Source organism: Periplaneta americana, chromosome 13 (genome assembly GCF_040183065.1).
Source record: "Periplaneta americana isolate PAMFEO1 chromosome 13, P.americana_PAMFEO1_priV1, whole genome shotgun sequence".
Taxonomy (NCBI): Eukaryota; Metazoa; Arthropoda; class Insecta; order Blattodea; family Blattidae; genus Periplaneta; species Periplaneta americana.
Genome location: NC_091129.1, coordinates 139,929,145 through 139,952,111, shown reverse-complemented (window position 1 = coordinate 139,952,111; position 22,967 = coordinate 139,929,145). Strand labels below are relative to the sequence as shown.

General features: G+C 35.9%; 1 protein-coding gene across 2 annotated transcripts in view; it reads right to left on the bottom strand.

The window, feature by feature from the left end:
- Window positions 1-508: 508 nt before the first annotated feature.
- The window catches only part of Sply (Sphingosine-1-phosphate lyase), a 33,391-nt gene continuing 10,932 nt past the window's right edge, over window positions 509-22,967 (bottom strand). For both annotated transcript variants that reach the window (XM_069844393.1, XM_069844392.1), the window contains exons 5-11: window positions 16,911-17,147; window positions 14,304-14,513; window positions 11,445-11,580; window positions 7,415-7,517; window positions 5,980-6,126; window positions 3,030-3,150; window positions 509-1,402 (exon numbers count right to left, since the gene is read on the bottom strand). In XM_069844393.1, the coding sequence (XP_069700494.1) occupies window positions 1,298-1,402; window positions 3,030-3,150; window positions 5,980-6,126; window positions 7,415-7,517; window positions 11,445-11,580; window positions 14,304-14,513; window positions 16,911-17,147 (1,059 nt within the window). In that variant the 3' untranslated portion in view covers window positions 509-1,297. The remainder of the gene's footprint in view (window positions 1,403-3,029; window positions 3,151-5,979; window positions 6,127-7,414; window positions 7,518-11,444; window positions 11,581-14,303; window positions 14,514-16,910; window positions 17,148-22,967) is intronic.

Sequence of the window (22,967 nt, the reverse complement as noted above, 5' to 3'; positions counted from 1 at the left end):
AAATACTTTTCTCTAATACTTATGAAGTGCCAAATAACTTTGATAACATCCGAAAAATTTCATCACAATATACAAAAGGATAATAATGTTAATGCATTGTATTGTACAACAAGAAAATAGCATTATATCTGAGAAAGTCTGCACTTAGAAGAAGAAAAAGCACACATTACTGGCAGTTTCTCACACTGCAAAGTTGTCCCTTTAATAAATGCATTTATTTTTAATAATCATAGTTTACGATTGAATAATGGTGTTAAAGAACTTTTGAAACTTATGCCAGACAAAGTCTTTATGGTAAAAAATTTTCTGAATACCTCGTCATTCTTACGTGTTTCATCATCACCGTATCATGTCTAACGAATCTATCAGTCTTTCTATTTTGTTATTTCAGGTGTAGGCCTACTGTTTGTAAGACATATAAACGAGGAGCCATTTTTTCCTTATCTTCATTGTTGTGATAACATTCACACTTTTACTTAGATATTATAAAAACAAGGTAAATCAAATATGTGCTTTCAAAATAAGTTTATAAAAATAATAATCTTCACTATAACCTCAGAGGTATAAACATTTGATCTTATGATAGTACCTGTAGTATATTATTTTTTCATTGTCAGTCGAGGATTGACAAACAGTGCTGAAGAAAATATGCGCACACTTCATAAAACTATGAACCAAATACTCTCAATTATGTAATTCACAAGAAAATAGATTGAAAAAGAAGTTTACCTAGTAGTAGTTTTTTAACATAAAATCATACCATGTTTAATACCATTAAATGTTTCCTTCCAAAAATCATATTGCTATGGTTTTAATTTTTGAAACTAAAGTAAAACATAAGAATACTAAATCTAATATATTAAAATATTTAAAAAAATAACAACAGTTTTCTTCAAATTCATTTTTAAAATTTTATATTTCAATACAGTACTGAAATGTCTAGATCTAAATATATTGTAATAATCACTCAGCAAACGGTTGCTTCAGAAAATTGACACACTTCCGTTGTTGCAGAAATACTATAATCTTCACAGGTTTCACTGTACAGTAGTTAACGGCACTTACACTCAATCTTTAGGTGCTAGAAACAGTGACTATTCTATGCTCAGAAAATACTTCTGAAAAATAAATCTATTTGTGATCAAATTCGGATTATTAAATGTCTGCAATGGACATACATTGACTCAACGAGAGACAAACTAGAATCACACATCAAACTGTGCAGGTACCCAACTTGAAAGTAACTACATAGTACACTCATTAGTAGCAATTTCTCTTACCAGTTTCCCTCTACCTGTCATTTGGATGACGGAGTGTAATACATTGAATCAAGGAAAAATCTTGTGAAGTCCCCTACAATTGAACGGTCCGGAATACTGTGTGACATACCGTACATAGCAAACTGCAAACAAAAGATACCAGTACAAGAATATTAGCCATTTATGTGCAAATTGAAAGTTTCTAGAACATACAGGGTGAGTCGTAATTATATACTATAAAGTATTCCAGAGTATTCTATATACTAAAACAAACATATTTTGTCATATAAATATAAAAGTCGATACTGCATTGTTATCAAGATATGAAAACATTGCATTATTTCAAAGCTATAGTCGCGACGCTGTTATTCCCAGCATGACTCCTCCTCTTTGCTTACGTCTTAGGATGTGAAGGCTCTATAAAGTCTAAGTAGGTAGTATCGTTCGCCATTTTTGTTCTTTCGTTGCTGAGATACCAGACGAGGAATCTATTTGCCACACCGTTAAACATTATCATGTCGTAGCTCCTATGATGATAAATCAAACGCACTGTAATTCAGCAAATAACTGAGTGGCAAATAACGTCCTCGTGTGCTTTCTGCAAACGCCAACGAAAGAGCCAAAATGGCGGGCGATTATATTAAGTATTTATCGAGCCTTAGGAAATGTATGACATCATCATCAGCGAATCACAAGACACACACATTTAAATGTAGCCGACCTGCAACGTGATTGGCTGCCGGAAATAAGAGCGACAGGACTATAGTCTACCAATTACCCGTCACTAAAATCGGAACAGTCAGTGTTATTTAAAGAGGTTAAAATGAGATGTATTCATAGTCAGCCCTTTAAACTGATACTCTGCTCTCATTCTGACAGACTTTGTTCTTCATTCTAACTAATTTTACTTTTCATTCAGTTCATATTTCGCGCTGTTATGTAAGAGAAAAATGTGTGTGAGAGACCTGTAGGCCTATAGGAAGGAAGGAAGGAAGGATATCGATAATATAATATCATATACATGCTGATATCATATACATGCTGTACTTTGATACTCGTTTTCTAGATTTTCCAATTTTCAACATTTTGTAACATTCAAATGCAAAATGCTCTCAATGAATGCAGTTTTTCTCCTATCTCAGAAGTCCACAAAAGCATGTGAAGTAAACTGACACACATGTTTTCTTCTGCTATTGAAAGTATTCAGATCACTATGTGTTGAGGATCTGATAAGTTTTAAAAATTTGAAAAATTAACAACTAAAAAGTAAATATTTTTTTCTCAGAAAGTAATTGGAAAATACGAAAAGCATGTGTCATATTTTACATACATCTACTAGGAATTAATTAAATATAAATTTAAAGAAAAATTATGTAAACTTTAAAACTTGGGACAATTATAATTCAATATTAAAAAAAAAACAATTACAAGTAAACTTATTGGAATATCAAAGTGAAAATTTGTGTATTACATGTCCACATTGTAAGAAATATGCGGTAAAAATGTCAGATTAACTGGTTTAAAAATGTAGAAGTTAGAAATTTCACAGATTCATAGCCTTAAGTTACGTCATATCTGTGTAGATGAATTCTGAAACTTTTTGTGAATTTACATGTTTGAACACGATTTAAAAAACCATTAAATAATGAATGTGGGTCTTGTAGTCACTGCTCTCCTAATAAGCGTGATATTTAAATTTTACTTAAAATTCAGTTAATTTTATCTATGTAAGTACTGTGTTTTCGAAATAAAGTGTATGTATACGCTTACCTTCCCTTCAACAGGCTTGCCTGGATCTTTCATTATTATAGCTAATTCTTCTCGCACATCAGACAGGAAACGTTCTGCAATACCATCAGCAGTGTGCATGTACGTCACACACAAATGAAGCCTGTCCAGAAAAAAGAAAAAAGTTACGATAATGGTAACCAGTTTTGTATACAAACGAAGTTTAAGAACTATTATATGGAAAGGAATGAGCTACTTTTTTTTTCTATCAATATCTTTCACTTTCCAGGCCCTGCAAGTCATCACACCTTAAATGTTACTGTTTAATATTCTTTGTCTTTGCCAACCTCACCAAGTTGAGGAAGATTAGGTATTATTTTAGCACGATTATTAGCAGATTAAGCACCAAAATAAATTACTTTTATTTATTATTGTTAGTAAGGAGTCATTGTTTCACATATTTACTTTTCATACACATTACATTTGTGTGCACTCATAGTTGAGTTCTGGCGTCTTGCCAGCTCATTTGAGTTGTGTGGATATAAAGGAAAAATTGTGCCAGTGTCGTGTATAGTTCCTGGGGTAGCTCAGTCGGTATAGCGTTCGCGCGCTAAGCGAAGGGTCCCGGGATCGATACCCGGCCCGGAACAATTTTTCCTTCAAATTATTCAAACCTGTTTTACAGGGCGCTACTACCTGAAAGCCAGATTTGCATATTACATAATAACTTCAAATAGAACCCATTATGCAGTTCATCAGCAAATATCAACTTCAGTGGAAGGATCATCTCGAAAGAATGGATCGATGCAGAATTCCAAAAGCACTGTTTCATTACCATCCACATGGCAAAAGATCTCTAGAGATGGACTGAAAATTCTAGTTTCAGACTGTAACAGGCCACTCAGCCTAATACTTGCTAGGAAGACGATGACACATTACATTACAATTAATTAGATGTTAAATGTTATGTTTTATTTAACGACACTCGCAACTGCAGAGGTTATATCAGCGTCACCGGATGTGCCGGAATTTTGTCCCGCAGGAGTTCTTTTACATGCCAGTAAATCTACTGACATGAGCCTGTCGCATTTAAGCACACTTAAATGCCATCGACTTGGCCCGGGATCGAACCCGCAACCTTGGGCATAGAAGGCCAGCGCTATACCAACTCGCCAACCAGGTCGACAATTAATTAGAAAATTGCAAATAAACAAGATATATTGTTTTAAAATGACAAAAAAAGGCATTTATTATTGAATTAGTAAGAAAAAGGCAAAATAGACTAAATAAAAATTGGCCCTACCACTTTGATTTACCCCATATCACATTTGTATCTATGAAAATAATGATTTACTTCCACCCAGTAAAAAAGGCATTTTGCCAAACATCCGGGCTCTAATTATGAATATAAAGATGAGGGGAGCAGTTCTTTGTCACGTAATGTGTAAATGGTTAAAAGTAGTGTAATGAAAGGGAATGCTGGCCTGTATACTTGGACGTGAAGGGTCAGCAGGACCGAATATGCTGTGAGACAATAAATCATATCACATATTTTCAAACCAAATAAATATTGGTATGTAAAATTCTTCCTTCGAAGAGGCGGAAAAATTCAAATATCTTGGAGCAACAGTAACAAATATAAATGACACTCGGGAGGAAATTAAACACAGAATAAATATGGGAAATGCATGTTATTATTCGGTTGCGAAGCTTTTGTCATCTAGTCTACTGTCAAAAAGTCTGAAAGTTAGAATTTATAAAACACTTATATTACCGGTTGTTCTGTATGGCTGTGAAACTTGGACTCTCACTTTGAGAGAGGAACAGAGATTAAGGGTGTTTGAGAATAAGGTCCTTAGGAAAATATTTGGGGCTAAGTTACAGGAGAATGGAGAAAGTTACACAACGCAGAGCTGCACGCATTGTATACTTCACCTGACATAATTAGGAACATTAAATCCAGACGTTTGAGATGGGCAGGACATGTAGCACATATGGGCGAATCCAGAAATGCATATAGAGTGTTAGTTGGGAGGCCGGAGGGCAAAAGACCTTTGGGGAGGCCGAGACGTAGATGGGAAGATAATATTAAAATGGATTTGAGGGAGGTGGGATATGATGGTAGAGACTGGATTAATCTTGCTCAGGATAGGGACCAATGGCGGGCTTATGTGAGGGCGGCAATGAACCTACGGGTTCCTTAAAAGCCAGTAAGTAAGTAAGTAAGTATGTAAAATTCTTCAGGAAAACTAACATCGTCGGTTTCTTGGTAAATGTGACCAAGTCCAAAATGCAAAATTGTTGGAAAAAAGCATTTAAAAATTTAACGATCCATCCAAAGATAACCGTACTTCTTTAGATGTTAGTAATTAGTTATTTTGAAGGTAAATGTGCTATATTATTAGTTTTTAATATAAAATTATGTCTTAAATTTTCATAATGCTTGGAAACCTTCAATGTGACTTGGTCACTTTTACCAAGAAACCGACGATAAGTAGTATGAACTTCTGGGCTTTCAAATGATTGTGTTTGGAAGAAAAGCTTTGGATTTTATTTTGTGTAGTTGAATTTAATTACACCAACATAATAAAACTTCTTAGAGGTTCTATCGTCAGAATATATTACAATTGTATTGTATTGTACTATAGACATTCCATGGTATTCATACATTGCTTCACAGCTTGAACATGAAACATGTCAAAAAAAAATCTTAATAATACTACAAAGTCTTAATTATGGTCACAGTCTAGTTGAAATGTATACAGAAGAGTTTTACAATATAACAGTACAACACAAGGGGTTAGTATCGATACTTAATATAAGACCATTATATCAGCTAATCTAAACCCTTCAGATCTGATACTAGCATGCATTGATTGTTATGATGATGATGACGATAATAATAATAATAATAATAATAATAATAATAATAATCATCATCATCATAAGATAAAAACGGAGGATATATAATCAGAACAGTGACAACACTCACCCTGGTGGGAACTGAAGTGGATTGAGGTTCCAACCTCTTTTGCACAAAGCATCAGAGAGTCTGTAAATGTGAAAGACTTTGGAACCAATAGCTACTACGGATGATGCTGGTGTACCAAATACAAACAATCCTTCCATTTTGCGTAACCTGAAATATAACCAAAGATAATCAATGAAACAGCAAAATAGTGTCCATAAATTCTGTGGTGTTTGGTCAGAATATGATAACTTCAAAAAAGCTGCTTTGATGTTATGTTTTATTTAACGACACTCGCAACTGGAGAGGTTATATCAGCGTCGCCGCATGTGCCGGAATTTTGTCCCGCAGGAGTTCTTTTACATGCCAGTAAATCTACTGACATGAACCTGTCGCATTTAAGCACACTTAAATGCCATCGACCTGGCCAGGGATCGAACCCGCAACCTTGGGCATAGAAGGCCAGAGCTATACCAACTTGCCAACCAGGTCGACAGCTGCTTTGAGATACAAGCACTTTATTTTCACTTCTTTAAAAATCAGAATTCTAGTTTACATACAAATATGAATAGATTAGGGCACTGTATAATTATTATGCACATGCTCATGCTTTTCTATAGTAGCCTACCAATAAATATAGATAGCAGGAAGTGGCCATTTTGGAGTTATCATGTTCTGACCAAACACCACAGAATTTTGGTTTCGAATTTTTGTACAGCATCAGAATAAAAGTTGATTATCTCAAGCTTTCTTGTATACATTATAAGATTTATACTACAATTTTAAGAAAAAAAAAAAACTCGAAAGATTGAGCCAGTTGTAAATAAATATATATAATGTGCTTAAAAATGTGAATGAATAACCATATATTGGAATCACAATATTTCATTTCTAAATGTTGTTAATATTATAACAAATCCATTAGTCTGAAGGAGAGAGAAAAATTTTGAAAGCTACAATTCAGACCTGGAAATGCCATGTCCATCAGGATAATTATTTTGTGGTTAAATTAATTTTTACGTGTATGAGAAAACAATATACCGGTATCACAATGAACTTAAAACAACTATACATACTTCTAATAGTCTCTGATCATAAAAATTAGTATCAGTACTTAACCCTTAAGCAGTCGCGTCTAACCACCTTACACCTTGAGTGGAAGATGGTTGAGTGGAAGAGAAGGCCTCATGGCCTTAACTCTGCCAGGCAAACTACTGCTGCTGCTGCTGCTGCTTCTACCACCACCACCATCACCACTTAAACCATTATTATCTAGCATACCCGGTATGCGAATTCCGATTTCAAATATGTTTACTGTTATTGCTACCATACCAATTCTAAGAAAGGTATTGAAAGTTTCAGAAGTGCAGGCTTACTAAATATGTAGTTAAGAGCTCCGTAATATGTGACTGGCATGACTACTTAAGGGTTAGGGCTTAAGAAGTATTTGTTACTCAACTCTTTTTCTATGTATTTGGTAGTTTTAATAATCTTCCTTGTTGCATCAACATATCCGTCAAGTCCAAAGTACATCAGAGTTGCCCAGCAAGCAGCAATTATGCCTGTAAATATAGTCAATTCCAGTTAACTGGTTAGTATACTTTGGTCCAGTTAAGCGGCTGTCCCAATTATGCGAAGTTTTGTCCAGTGAGCTAAAACATAACTTAGTTAGGTTTAAACTTGTACCATATAAAGCAAAAGACTGCCATTTATTGAACAGCAATACACAAACAGAACACGTTTAAATTAATTTTACAACAGAACTACACACGCAAAAGTCTTCTGAAAATGAAAGTTACCAAACTGAGCATTCTTTGTGGATCACTGTAATGTACACATAATATGGGGCGCGCATAATTTCAACCAATTGATTCGATTTATTACTGCTCCTGTCCATCATTCCACTGCAGTCTCTTCTATATTTAATACCATGCAGTGAAATATAACAAGTTCGAGTTTGAACTCATATGCTAATTTTGCGAATTTTTGTGAAATTAGGTTATTATTAAGATAACATTCTTGCAATAATTAATTCTCTGCATTGGTTAATAAATACACATTACAGAGGAATATATGTAAACTGTGCACAATAAACTTCACAATATGGTTTTAAATATAAGTACTGCAAGTTGTAATGTGTTTAATCTCAATCTATTCGTGTATAAACTCAACATATCTCGAGATTTGAAAAAAATTAAACTAGACTATGAACAGAATTTACATAAATTTAATTCTATACCTCCACGATATTCATACTTGAATTTCTATATTCTGTACGAATGATGGTGCATTATTAAGAAGTATAGAACAACTGAAGCCGAAATTTGACCTAATCTTCGAAACATTGTGAATTCCTTAGCCATTTGGGTAGCAGTGCAACTATATAGCATTATTACGAGAGTTGCAAATAAAGTAGTGACAATATAGACAGTACGAACATATTACTGAACTTGCATGGAAAATACATTTACATCCTTTCAATATAATCACCAGTGTGTTCCTGTATCTTTTGCCAAATCTGTGATAACTGTTGAATGCCGTTAACGAGGTTGTTTCTGTTGATCTCTCTGATGGACTGCTCATCTGCATAAAGCACTGATGCAATATTTGGAAACCTCTTGCCTCTTAAGTGGTTCTTTCAACCGTGGAAACAAGTTGTAGTCACAAGGACTCACGTCAGGGGAAGTATGGAGGATGTTCCAATATTTCCCAATCCCATCTCTGTAGCAATTCAGCCACTACTCCTGCGACATGACAATGAACATTATCATGCAAGCTGAAAGGTGGATTGCAGAGTGCTGCATTGGAGTTAAATCGCTCGCTTGAACTCGGTCGAATGTCGTACCCTCGAGTGAGGTAAGATCGGTCGTGATACACTCGTAATAAATAGAAGCGTAGTACAAGGTCATCTCACCGACATGTCTTATCTTGTATGGAAGGCGACAGATAAAATACACATATGTTTTGCTCACACAGTAAAAGTAAGGCTTTATTTTCTGCGTTTATGACAAACGTTTAATGGAACAGTATGAAAAACTTCGATATACAGTTATTATTGCTAATTAATAATTATTCAATATTTGATTTACCACATATATAATATGATAGGTCCATATATAGTGTTCCGCCTATATACCTACTGCGACAATGTAGAAACGTTTTACAAAATATTATTGGTATAGCAGAAGCTTAATAACAATATTAGTACAGAGATAACGTCACAGAAAATGTAACAAAACGAATAATCATGCTGCACAACTGTTACAGACACAAAGATTGATACACTAATTATTAGAGATTATTATTATTACTAGAAAATTTTATACAGTTCTTGCATTAGCATGATTGTGTTCTCCGTTTATAATAATTACATTTACATCCAATAACATCTATCAGATGTGGCAAAAACAAAATAACTCCTGTGTGGGGGTGGGGGGGCACATTTACCTACAACATTTATATTACATTTTAAAGCAAGTTTTGTAATTGTACTATGGAGAGGTTAGTTAAACACTGCAAAGTTTTGAAATGATAAACATCTATGATGTTACTACACAGTTCATCACTGTAACAAGAACGAATATCTAACGCTCGGCTTACACCGTTTGAGGATTTATCGCTTGCGACAATTTTACCCATAATGCATGTGCGCTACCTATCAGATTATGCTATGAACTACTTGGCGCTCGAGCGAAAACATCCGATGCAGACCTCTGGTGGATTGTCTCTCAGGAAATGTGGACGTTTGCGTTTGTTGGTAGTATAATGCATTGACATTTTGGTCTTGAGGTATGGCATGGCTAATGATAACATCTTCACTGTCATATGCCACTATCAGCATGACTTTCATCTTAGAGGGTTCATATCGCACTTTTTTTGGACGTGGTGATCCTTTGTGATGCTTTAGTTCAGGCTCGTATGCCCGTGCCCATGTCTCGATGGCAAAAATACGTTGCAGGAATACGCTCTGTATCTTTGTAGGTGGAGTTGAGCTATTGCATATCGGTGTCACTTCTGTGCTTATGTCAGGTTATGAGGAACCCAGCATGTGCCACACAATTTGCTGACCGAGTCCAACCTCGATGGATAATTCTCGTACAGTCCAGCGTTGGTCAACAACAAGAAGCCCTCACACTAACTCCACTTGTCCGTCACAAATGGACAGGTGACATGTGCGAGCCACATGTGCCAACTCATTCAAACCCGTACAAAATGCAGAGACCCATCTTGCAATCGTCTGATACGGTAATGCATTGTTACCACAAGCTTCAAGTAACCCTTGATGACATTGGAGTGCATTTCTACCACAGGCTACCTCGATTTTTATCCACGATCGCTCCTCAAGTTTAGTAAACATGCTTCAGAGCAGTTAAAAAATAGTGCTCTACATTTAACCACCCACAATAACAACATCTGTTGTCATAGCAACCAGTTTTCTCATTCAATACATCGACAATATCTCCAACTACGATCACCAGTTGTCTCGTATTGCATGCGAATGTGCATTACCCATTCCCGGCCACTACTTTATTTACAACTCATGTATTTACTCTTATCATTTTTCTATTCTCCTTCTCCTTCTTCTTCTTCTTCTTCTTCTTCTTCTTCTTCTTCTTCTTCTTCTTCTTCCCAGTTAAGGGCGTAGACAAATACTGAAACATCTAGGGATGAATAGCCCCTTGTGCACCCCATAGACTAGAAATCAACACACAAGACTGCAGTGCATGACCAACTTCATAATACTGCTAGGTTTGATTTTCTGAATCTCTTCAAGGACAACATGTATAGATGTCTGTTACGATTTAAACCTGAACAATTCAATACAATGCGAGGCGATGAGTCAACATCCATCTCACATTTCCTACAAGTTGGATCCTCTTGTGAGGCTCAATATACGCAGGTACTTATTGAGATGGCAGTGTCTGGTTGCACATTTTAAGCTTTTCGTTTCTAGAGCTACGAATTGTTTATTTAAGTTAAGTCTTGGTTCTCGAATGAGTTTGGTCTGTCTTATAGCTGGTATAGATCTCCAGCCTCCCAGTAAACCTTCAACCAGGTTGTTCTTTACAGCCTCTTTGATTATACAATTACAGATTTCGGCATAAGATGCTGGGCTACATTTCTATTGTTTATTTAATATTCTGCCACAGCACATGAAAATCGTGAATACTTTACCCTTTCATCTTCCCTTACACATTTTATTGTCCATCGTATGGGTTGCATTCCTAAATGTAATCAGTGTTTGTCTTGCCTGTTTTATATTAGTAAACGGATGTGTATAGCTGAGATGGTCTTAATGATCACTTCATATATATCAAGTCATAAGAGAAAGATAATATTCACTGAAAGAAAACTGGCCGAAGTAATTAGACACTCAGTGTAAGTAAGTGGAGAATTACCACAAGACAACAAAAACCCAATTAGAAATTTAAATCTCCAAAAATTGAAATTCTCAGACTGTCAATAAGCTTTATTTATTATGCACCTACCTCCTGCACGAGACCCATTTATTGTAGGTGATCCATACACACCTCCAGGCCAGTCTGTGGACACACAGAACTGGTGGTGTCTGAATTTAGGATCAGAGTAAAGAACAACTGAAGAGCCTTTTGGTGCAAATCCATACTGCAACAACGATATCAATGAGGATACAATTAAAAACATTATTTTTGTACATAATGGGTGGTTAACTAATGGTATTAGAGATTAACTAATTTACGCCAATATCTTTCCAATGTAGTCCATCTATGCTGTAGACTTTTCAGGTCTAATTTTTGCAGGTGGTTTTTATATTCTGTTCTGCATTGTTTCATTGCAGAATCAATCACTCGTTTGAATGTAGGTAATTTATCTTGCATATATAATCAGCTAAACAATCATGACCTGCTTGCTGAAAAGAACAACTACGGTATTTTTCTTGATATGCTACGTACATCCACTCTGATCTTTGTATCAACATACCAGTATGTTTCATCTTTCAATACATTATTTTAGATTAATCTTTTCTCGTGTGTTGGAAAAATATTTAAAATATATTTGTAATTTGATCTAAGGGGTACTGCATTAAGCCATGGCAATACTGTAAATATACCATATTTAGCTGCATAATTCCCTCAACTCCCAGAATATTAGGACATTTGTTTTAGAATTTTATTTCCCCTCGCGTAATTTCCTCCCTTTTATTAAAAAATGGACACACCTTTTCCTTTCAAGATGCCTTTCACAAGAATTCTACGAATCGTACAAAATATGCATGGAAAATCCTCATAGTGATTATATATATATATATATAGTATTCCTTCTACAGTGAAAAATGGCAATGATCTCTCTAGTGACACGGAAGATGATCTGGACCTGTTGTTTGATGAAAGCAGTAAAGTGTAAAGTGTACGTTAAATTATTATGCAACAGACCCCTGATCAAACACTTTGAAACATATATTGTACTTCCAATGTTGCAGCATTTTCCAAAGAAATAAATAATTGTCTTACAGCTTATGAAATGATTCTTGTATATGTAAGTAAAACCTGTATTTTTAATATATTATTTAATGTACCGAAGTACATATGATATTTCCATGCAGATATTCTGCGTCATCATACGATGAAAGAGTAATGGAAAGGAGAAAAATTCCCTCCGGCACCGGGATTTGAGCCCGGGTTTTCAGCTCTACATGCTGATGCTTTATCCACTAAGCCACACCGGATACCCACTCCAGCGTCAGACAGAATCGTCTCAGATTAAGTTCCAACTCTTGGGCTCCCTCTAGTGGCCGCCCTCTGCACTACATCATAGATGTCTATGAACGTAGGACTGAAATCCACACACGTGCTGAGATGCCGGAGGGAATTTTTCTCCGTTCCATTACTCTTTCATCGTATGATGATGCAGAATATCTGCATGGAAATATCATATGTACTTCGGTACATTAAATAATATATATGATATGCGTAAATCACTTCGTGATTTAAGACAGCGCTTATTCCGTCGGATCCCGGCCAACTAGTCACTCATAACGAGTGCACCTCAGCACATGTGTGGACTTCAGGCCTACGTTCATAGACATCTATGACATAGTGCAGAGGGCGGCCACTAGAGGGAACCCAATAGTTGGAACTTAATCTGAGACGATTCTGTCTGATGCCGGAGTGGGTATCCGGTGTGGCTTAGTGGATAAAGCATCAGCACGTAGAGCTGAAAACCCGGGTTCAAATCCCGGCGCCAGAGAGAATTTTTCTCCGTTCCATTACTCTTTCATCGTATGATGATGCAGAATATCTGCATGGAAATATCATATGTACTTCGGTACATTAAATAATATATATGATATGCGTAAATCACTTCGTGATTTAAGACGGCGCTTATTCCGTCGGATCCCGGCCAACTAGTCACTCATAACGAGTGCACCTCAGCACATGTGTGGACCAGGCCTACGTTCATAGACATCTATGACATAGTGCAGAGGGCGGCCACTAGAGGGAACCCAAGAGTTGGAACTTAATCTGAGACGATTCTGTCCGATGCCGGAGTGGTATCCGGTGTGGCTTAGTGGATAAAGCATCAGCACGTAGAGCTGAAAACCTGGGTTCAAATCCCGGCGCCAGAGAGAATTTTTCTCCGTTCCATTACTCTTTCATCGTATGATGATGCAGAATATCTGCATGGAAATATCATATGTACTTCGGTACATTAAATAATATATATATGATATGCGTAAATCACTTCGTGATTTAAGACAGCGCTTATTCCGTCTGATCCCGGCCAACTAGTCACTCATAACGAGTGCACCTCAGCACATGTGTGGACTTCAGTCCTACGTTCATAGACATCTATTACGTAGTGCAGAGGGCGGCCACTAGAGGGAACCCAAGAGTTGGAACTTAATCTGAGACGATTCTGTCTGATGCCGGAGTGGGTATCCGGTGTGGCTTAGTGGATAAAGCATCAGCACGTAGAGCTGAAAACCTGGGTTCAAATCCCGGCGCCGGAGGGAATTTTTCTCCATTCCATTACTCTTTCACTGTATTTTTAATTCGGAGGGAAAAAAATCAGCATTAGGAAATTTGGTGAAACCAGCGCTAAGGTAGTTCTGGTGATTTCGGAAGTGAAAATCATTGAATTTATAAGAATTTTTTTTCATTTTTTGTAGAGATGCAGTTGATCGTATATGCAAGGCGTAACAAAAGCCTAAACTAACCAAACCTAACCTGACACAGATTCGTACATGTAAGGTGTACAAGCAGAGTATGAATGGAACTAGTGTAGCTGGAAATTTAATTTAAATCATAGATTCTGGGGTTCTCATATAACACAAAAGCAAGGTTACATAAACATAAAAAATAATTCACCTTATGTGTGTCTGCTGAGATACTAGTTACACCAGGTATTGAGAAGTCAAATGGTGGCAAAATATATCCTGCCTGAGCCATGAAGATGATGACAAAGCCACCAAGACAAGCATCAACATGTACAGGAATGTTGTACTGGATACCCAATGCAGCAATGGCTTCTATATCATCTATTGTTCCATAAGGATAGTTTGGTGCCGAACCAACCAACTGTAAGAAAATCAAGAAACAATCACATAGTTGTTTCAGTTCATGTTTATTTTTGTAGTTTCACTACCAACATAGTTCTTGATGTTTAATAGTTTGGTTAGCATTAGGGTTGCCAACCCTCCCGTATTTAGCCCTAATTTTTTTAAATCTCCCGACTCTCGTATTTTTCTTCTCTTCGAGCATTTTTCTCCCTTATTTTTGCATAATGTAAAATCTGTTTGGAACATTTAATTTTTCCGTGATTGAAGGTGATTCTGTTGTTCCAGAGATGCACTGAAATGTGGAATCTCAGTAGAAGGTAATACTGCCAGAAATAGTTTCAGGGCTCACTAGTTTAAAATCAAACAATGTTACAATTAAAAATTTAGAAAAAAAAAAAAATTAGTGAGTTGTAATGTAAGCATACAGACAGCAAAGCTCATGCAGAAAGTGTTTTCTCTTACAAACAGTAATAATATAAAACAATAATTATTTAAATCCTTTAACGTCAGGAAATAAAAAAATATATAATATAATTTAATACCCGGATACACAAGGTACAACAAAAGTCAGATGTTCGAAATAGGGGCATGACACATCTAATCAAATCATAACTGCAAACTACAGTCAATTTCAATTATTCATGAAGGAAATTTTTACAATTTGTTTGAAACTACAACTTTAGGAACTTGATTCTTTACAGTTTAATCAATGGCGTATACTGGTTAAAGGGTTTGGGCTACCGCTGACCCCATTATTACACAAAATATATCTAACAATTACTTTAATTTTAATTACTGTGGTAAAACTAATAATGCAAAATTATTACATCATGTTATATTATAAACTTTTTCTTTTGTAATTTCCTTGGGCTACCACCGGTAGCCCCGGTAGCCCGCAAAATACGCCCCTGAGTTTAATTATGTATCCTAAGGTACAGTTTTGAAGAATTTACAAGAGTGGCGTGATTTGTAACAATTGTGTGATAAATGCTTAAGAAAAATGTAATTTTGTAGTTAAAAAATTGAAAAAAAAAAAAAAAAAATTCTGTACGAAGCAACTATGGAATTCACAACACATTTTTAGCTTCAGAATAATAGCTAATTAAAGAAATGATACTCCGGAACAGTTCATTCTTTTCCTGTAATATTTTTTTTACCCTTAAAACTAAAGAATAATGGTATTTTACTAACAACTTCAAATTAGTGTAACTCTGAAAATATTGAGATTAGGACAAATATTTATATGATTTTTTTGCTCAGAATGTCGTCCGAAATAAGCTCCATAAGTGACGGTAAATCCTCGTAAATCACCTTGTATCACAGTCTACTATATACAGTCGCGAAGCTTGAGGTGATTTTTTGCAAATCTCGTGATAAAGCGCTCCAAGCGGTTAGCAACTAGAAACAATAGACTGTCCATGGTCGACTTTGGACTGTGTCGTATTTTCATCGAGTGCTAGCTCATTGCATATTTCACATTGATGCTTGGGAAATGTTCGTTATTGGTTGTAATGAAAATGTTAATGGCCAAAATACAATAATTGGAATAATAATATTTTACCAGAGACGTAGAAAAATTAAGTTTGTTTTAACGAGATTTATTGATCACGTTTTATTTTCAATTCTGGTGGGATTATTATTGCTTAGGCCTGCTTTTTTTTTTCAAAGGATATGTTTTTAATTATAGCTGTTAATTTTGTTGTTATTTTTATTTGTTACTTTACTAGAGACGTAGAAAAAGTCTGTTACAATAAAATTTATTGATCACGTTTTATTTCCAATTCTGGTGTGATTATTATTGCTTAACCTCATCCCACTTTGTTAACTACGTAAGCCTACACTACAAGTACTGGTACACGTAAGTTTCTCCATTAATTCATATTTCCATTATTATTGTTGTAAAGGGAAATGCAAATTAATATTTATTGGTTTCATAGTTAATTATCGCTATAATCTTGAATGAGTGAAGCGATTATAGTAAATTTCAGTTCGTTTTGCACAAACAAAAATAATATTAATCTATTTTTTGCAGGTATCTTCGAGTTTATGGTGAAATTTAATATACTTCATTAAAATAATAAATTAACTTTATGCATTTAATATTTCAATAATGGAAGGAAGGTGTTAATTTTTCCAAAAGAACACAACGAAAGTGTAACATATTTTGTCGTCTACTAGGAGAGTGATCTACGATGATGAGGCGATAGTAGCGATCCTAGTGGTGGGCAACTACCCATGTTTGCATTTTTAGTACATATTGAGCTTCGCGACTGTATATAGTAGACTGTGCCTGTATATTAAGTTGGCATGTGTTTGAAGATTATATAAAGTTTTATTCAATAAATTGTGATATACCCAAATTACCTCGACCAACCCTATTAAAATCAGAGATTCAGATATAAATTAAAGCACTCACCATACATGTATTTCTACTAATAGCCTTCTTCATGGCTTGAATATCAACTGTTGTGGTCTCTGGATCTATAGGCACATAGGTAACACGCATACCGAAGTAAGACCCTGCTTTCTCAAAAGCCGGATGTGCTGTCACTGGGAGAACAATCTCTGGACGGTGAATACCTTTCTCAGCACGTGCATAATCCCTATATGCCTTACAAGCCATGAGGATGGATTCTGTACCACCAGTTGTCATCTGCAAACGTGGAAAAATAATTCAACAAAATGCAAAATTTATTCATCTTAAAAGATTCACATGACAATAGGAAAGAAGTATGAATTCTGAATATGATAACTAAGAAAATCAAAAGTTATGTTTATCCATTTTCGCTGCTATTATACTTTAAAGTTCTACATTATTAGCCGAAAAGGTAATGTGTCTGCTTTCCACACAGAGATCTGAATTCATATTTTTGTGAGAGCATTTTGAATTTGTGATAGATAAAGCTGACATTGGAGAAGATTTTCAAGAGACATCTCAGTTATGCTGCCATTCTTCATTAATATCATCATTATTATCATAGATGTATTATGTGGTGCAGCTTATGCTGCGGGGGATTTTTATGAGATAGTGTTCGCTACATTGTTCCTTTTTTGTTGTGAACGCACCCCCATTTTCGCCTCCTCTGATTGGAGGAACAAGTTAGTTAGTGGTTAGTGGGGTTTAAAAAGGGCGCGTCAGCTACTATGGCTATTTGCGCCCTTATCTAAAATCATTCAATAAACACGAACACAGCACAATAAACAAAATGCTTAAAAGGACTAAAAAGCATTGTCATGGTTAAAACGAGGCAAACAAATGCAGTTTCAACAAGGTGAAGCATAAAAACCATAAGAGTGAGAAGTTCTTAGACACTAAGTAGTATTTAAATGAAACAACAAAACAATAAAACAAATGCCACCAGTAAATTGTCTGGAGCATTTATAAAATATACGGATGTAAAAAGTCCGAATGTCAAATTTGTTAATATCATATACTAAAAATGTGACCTCCGGATGTAAAGAGTCCGGAGGATAAGTAAAACGGGTCATTAGAAAACTACAACACCTTGTCAAGTCCTGTATTCGATAAAAATCTCAGAACTGCACTTGTACTATTAAAATCATTTCCAAGAGCGTCACATAGAGTCGGCCGAATTCCATGCTTCTGACGGGCACGATCGTATTTTCGACACTGTAATAAAAAATGTTCCACGGTCAGTGGAACATGGCATAGATCACACTCCGACTGAGGCTCGCCACGTAGGAGATGGCCAATCCTCAGCCGGGTGAGTAAAACTTCATGTCGTGACGCTCTTGTGGACGAATCCCAAACGCGAACAGTATTCTTTATTCTTCGTAATTTATTTCCCTCTTGTGCAGACCATTCGCCTTCCCCATTGCCACCATAACGTATGTTTCAAATAATTTTTAATATCTTGCCACCTTTCACGCCAATACACCTCAGATCCATTTATAGCACCGTCCCTTTTGGAGGAACAAGGGAGTGGGGCAGCTGTCTGCTGCAGGAGCTAGGAGAGGCCTCGAGAGACGGGACTCGGGTTCGAAGCGAGTCAGAGAGAGGACGTCTAGTCTCCAACCTCCACGGGAGAATTCGTCGGTTGTTTGTACTTCGGCAACGCCGGGTTTGAGTCGACCCGCCTGGTTGAATCGGAACAACTCTGGTTATGCGTGGGACACATCACCGACAGAACATCATTTCCATATTGCAGTTACATAGACCCGGTGGCAGTCTGCTTCATCTCTAACAGAGCATTGGCCAGCTCTGTTAGTTATCATATTCTACACTGTGTGGAATTGCCGACATCCTTTAGATGACAGTGAAGTTTCTTCGAGTCTATCGTCGTGTTAATGGTGATAGTTTCTGAGTCGGTGACGAGGTATTCTACACGGACCTGCACCGGCAATCAGCTGAAGGTTGGAGTGTTGAACTTTATGGGATTTCTCAGAGTCCGTGTGCCATGGAGAACTGTACTTTATGTGGTGGGGTTTGATCACTCGTAGTGTATAGTACCATATTTTCACGTCTCATTCCATGTTAGTTATTAGTCCTCTCTCTCTCTCTCTCTCTCTCTCTCTCTCTCTCTCGGCAATTTACGCCATTATCAAACTTTACCATTTAAAATTCTTTTATTATCCCCACTTCCTGCTTGGGGTTATTCTTACGTTTTCACAGTTCTTAATTTGTATAATATTTGTAGCTTCTTTCTCTCTACTTGTTTGTGGTTTATTAAATTGTTATGTTTATGATGGCTTGTGTTATAAGTACTATTGTTAGAGGCAACCAAAAACCTTGAACCATACGACCTTTATTTTTCCTTTCTGGGTTTTCCCCAGGTACACCAACACGACAATTATCATCATTTTCTTCGGTTTAGTCTAAATTCATCCTTAAACAGTGCAAAGTGGGCACTAAGACAACCTACTGGTATATAGTTACTAAGTTGCTAGGTTACTACTACAGAGATATGCTTGGATCAATGATACTATCGAATACTTATCACAAAGGATAAGAAAAAATTGGAGTTTTCTGCATTTTCTTCATTAATTCCCATATTTCCCCTAAAACTGAGAGATAAATAGAAGTTTTAAGCATACAATTTGACCTAAAACTTTTTACATTATTCGCATCATATTACTGTAATAAATCTGAAGTGACCTTCTACTCTAATTTGCATAGTCATCCATCATAAATACCTCTGATTGAAGTTCTGCTGATATGTATATCTATTATCAGGCAGTACATCTCACTTGACGATATGCATTCGAAGTCTGATTAGTGTAACATGTAGGTAATCGGCGATGTATGCATTGGAGGGAGAAAAGAACTGGCCACCCTACCCCATTATCTCCTGGCCTAGTTGCCTCATAAGTGATGCCTTATTGGTGTTACTTATGAGGTTCAAACCTGTCTTCGGACAGTTGACTAACAACAACAACAACAACAACATCCATCATAAAACAATCATTATTTAAAACACTACATACAATATATTCAACATCTACTTGGAGCATTCAGTGAAAAACTGTTTTCAGAACATGGAAGGAGTGACAGTGGGAGGAAGAAGAATAAAGTGCATAAGAGTTGCTGATCATATGGTGTTGTTTGTAGAAGAGGAGATGATACTAAAGGATATGCTACTGGAGCTAAATGACATTTGTGAACAGTATGGGATGAAGATAAATGCCAACAAGACGAAGACAATGGTCATAGGAAGAAAAATAAAGAAGTTAAACTTGCGAATTCTAAATGAGGCATTAGAGCAAGTGGACAGCTTCAAATACTTGCAATGTATTGTAAGCAGTATCATGAGCTACTGCCAGGAAGTCAAAAGGAGAATAGCAATGGCCAAGGAAGCTTTTAATAGAAAAAAAAGCATCTTATGTGGACCTCTGGAAAAAGAACTAAGGAAGAGACTAGTGAAGTGCTTTGTATGGAGTAGAAATATGGACATTACAACGAAGTGAAGAGAAGCGACTAGAAGCATTTCAAATGTGGATATGGAGAAGAATGGACTGTATGAAATGGACAGACAGAATAAAAAATGAAGCTGTGTTGCAAAGAGGGGTGAAGAAAGAATGATGCTGAAACTGATCGGGAAGAGGAAAAATTGGGTCACTGGCTGATAAACTGTCTACTGAAGGATGCACTAGAAGGAATGGTGAACGGGAGAAGAGTACAGGCAGAAACTATATCAGATGATAGACGACATTAAGAATGTGGATCATATGCGGAGACAAAGAGAAAGACATAAAATAGGAAAGATTCGAGAATGCTGGGTTTGCAGTGAAAGATCTGCACTTGGTCAGAACACTATGAATGAATGAATGAATATAATATGTTGAGAATAACTGTCTAAAGGAAAATCTAAGGCATTGCTCAACATTTATTTTCCTCGACCTTCTAAGACTTGTTTTTATAATTAAGGTAGAGACTGCTTTCTCCCCTTGAAGTAACCTAATTCGGAACCCTTCATATATGTGTTTTGGTGCAAAATCACATCAATATTAATGCTGTGCAGTGTACTCCATAACAGTAAATCAATTTATATACAGATTCATGTAAATTATCGTTGTTACTTATGAAAATGGAGTAGGCTATGTAAAGTTTATAAGATGACGGACAATCTATAGTTGTTAAAAATAATAAAACCCGATTACCATGAAACCTTGCAATATCACAGGAATCAATTCAAAACTCACTTTATCATAATAGAGGAGACGGCCTCCAGATATGGAGGGTAGCTGCGAATATATTGAATAAGCAGTCGTGGACAGCCGATAAGGGGTGGTCCTCCAGCTTGGGGGTTGGGCGAAGGGCTAACAACCCATCACCGTAAAAAACAGCTTGTTACGAATTCCTACAGTAAGCCTCGGAATAGGACTGATTCTCTGGCACGACCACAGCAAAGGAATAAGACCTTTAGGGAGGCCGAGACGTAGATGGGAGGATAATATTAAAATGGATTTGAGGGAGGTGGGGTATGATGATAGAGACTGGCTTAATCTTGCACAGGATAGGGACCGATGGCGGGCTTATGTGAGGGCGGCAATGAACCTTCGGGTTCCTTAAAAGCCATTTGTAAGTAAGTAAGTATTAAAATAATACATTTTAGTCTATTTAAAGTTACAGGGCTCTATATTAAAGAACGAAATACACGAAACTCCCTTAACATCGAACCTAAATTATCATGTGAATAGTATACAATTTCTATATTATGTTTTATTGATTATGGTAATTTCACGAATACTGACATAAAAATTTTCCCCATTTTTAACTATTTATAACTATAGTGTCTTGCACACTTCTTGCCAGAACAAGTATATGAGGTAAAAAAAAAAAAAGATAATATACTTGGTTGACACGTGAAGTGCTAAAATAATGTGACAAGCTTTTGTAGTTATATTCCTTGTAATTCACAGTTGGCATCACATGACTAGCAACTGTCTGGCTGTTAGTAAAGTGGCTTAGTAGACAATAACTCAAAAATAAGACAGGAATGATCTACATTTCGAAATTAGTGTTAGAAATTTTCAGACTAGAGGTAAAATAAGACAAGTATACAAGTAGCCTACTATAACCAATTTTATTTAATAAAAATATTAATATGAAAAAATTATCATTCGTTATTGCTTAATGTGCTCCGATTTATTTACACGAACTTCTGGATAACATTGATATAAAGAAAGATTGCAGGACTTTGTTTTAACCCACAAAGCTGATATTTGCTTTAGTATCTTATCATCAGTCTTATTACTTTTCTGCAGAAATTTATTCTTGTGTAAGCGATCAATAGAATTAAAACAGGTAAACATGTTTTGAAAAATCTTTAAGGTATAACCTTTCATCGTGCACTATCATTGTGACAATAACAAATTTACTGAGGTCAAATTTCATTATAACTACATTTATCTTATCACTGACACAGTCAAACTCTTTAGTGATATTCAATTTTAAGTTAAGAACTAAAAAACAGCGAGAATCTTAATGATGATGTATTGAAGTCGTATTATGTTTTGTGACTAGACATAAAATAGTAATATGCATTACAAGAGCGGCATGTTGAAGTTTTCATGTTCGAGGAAAAGTTTGAAAAAGCGAAACGTAGTTGAGCTTTTTTAATTTCCGAGAACTGAAACAAAACATACCACTCGTGCATCGTACATTATTTTGTGCGAAGATCGTTTATTACATACCTGAAAGAGGAATTTCTAATTAGTTGCAATGAAATCTCCATCTTGGTTTCTGATCAATGATGGCAAATTTGTAAAACAAAAATATCTATCTTCAACATTGTTGCTTTAAAATGTTTTCTGTATTTACTATACTCCAGCAGGCCGTGATATACATCAGTCTATAAATGCGAACTTAAAACAAACGGCTTCCTTAATGTTATACGCATCACGAATGCAGTAACTTTAGTGGAGTTTTAGGGTTTACTTAATTTTTGCAAATATTTAAAAACAATAATTAACAGTGCAATTTAGGTGAAATTGCAGTGGTAAGTTTCCAATT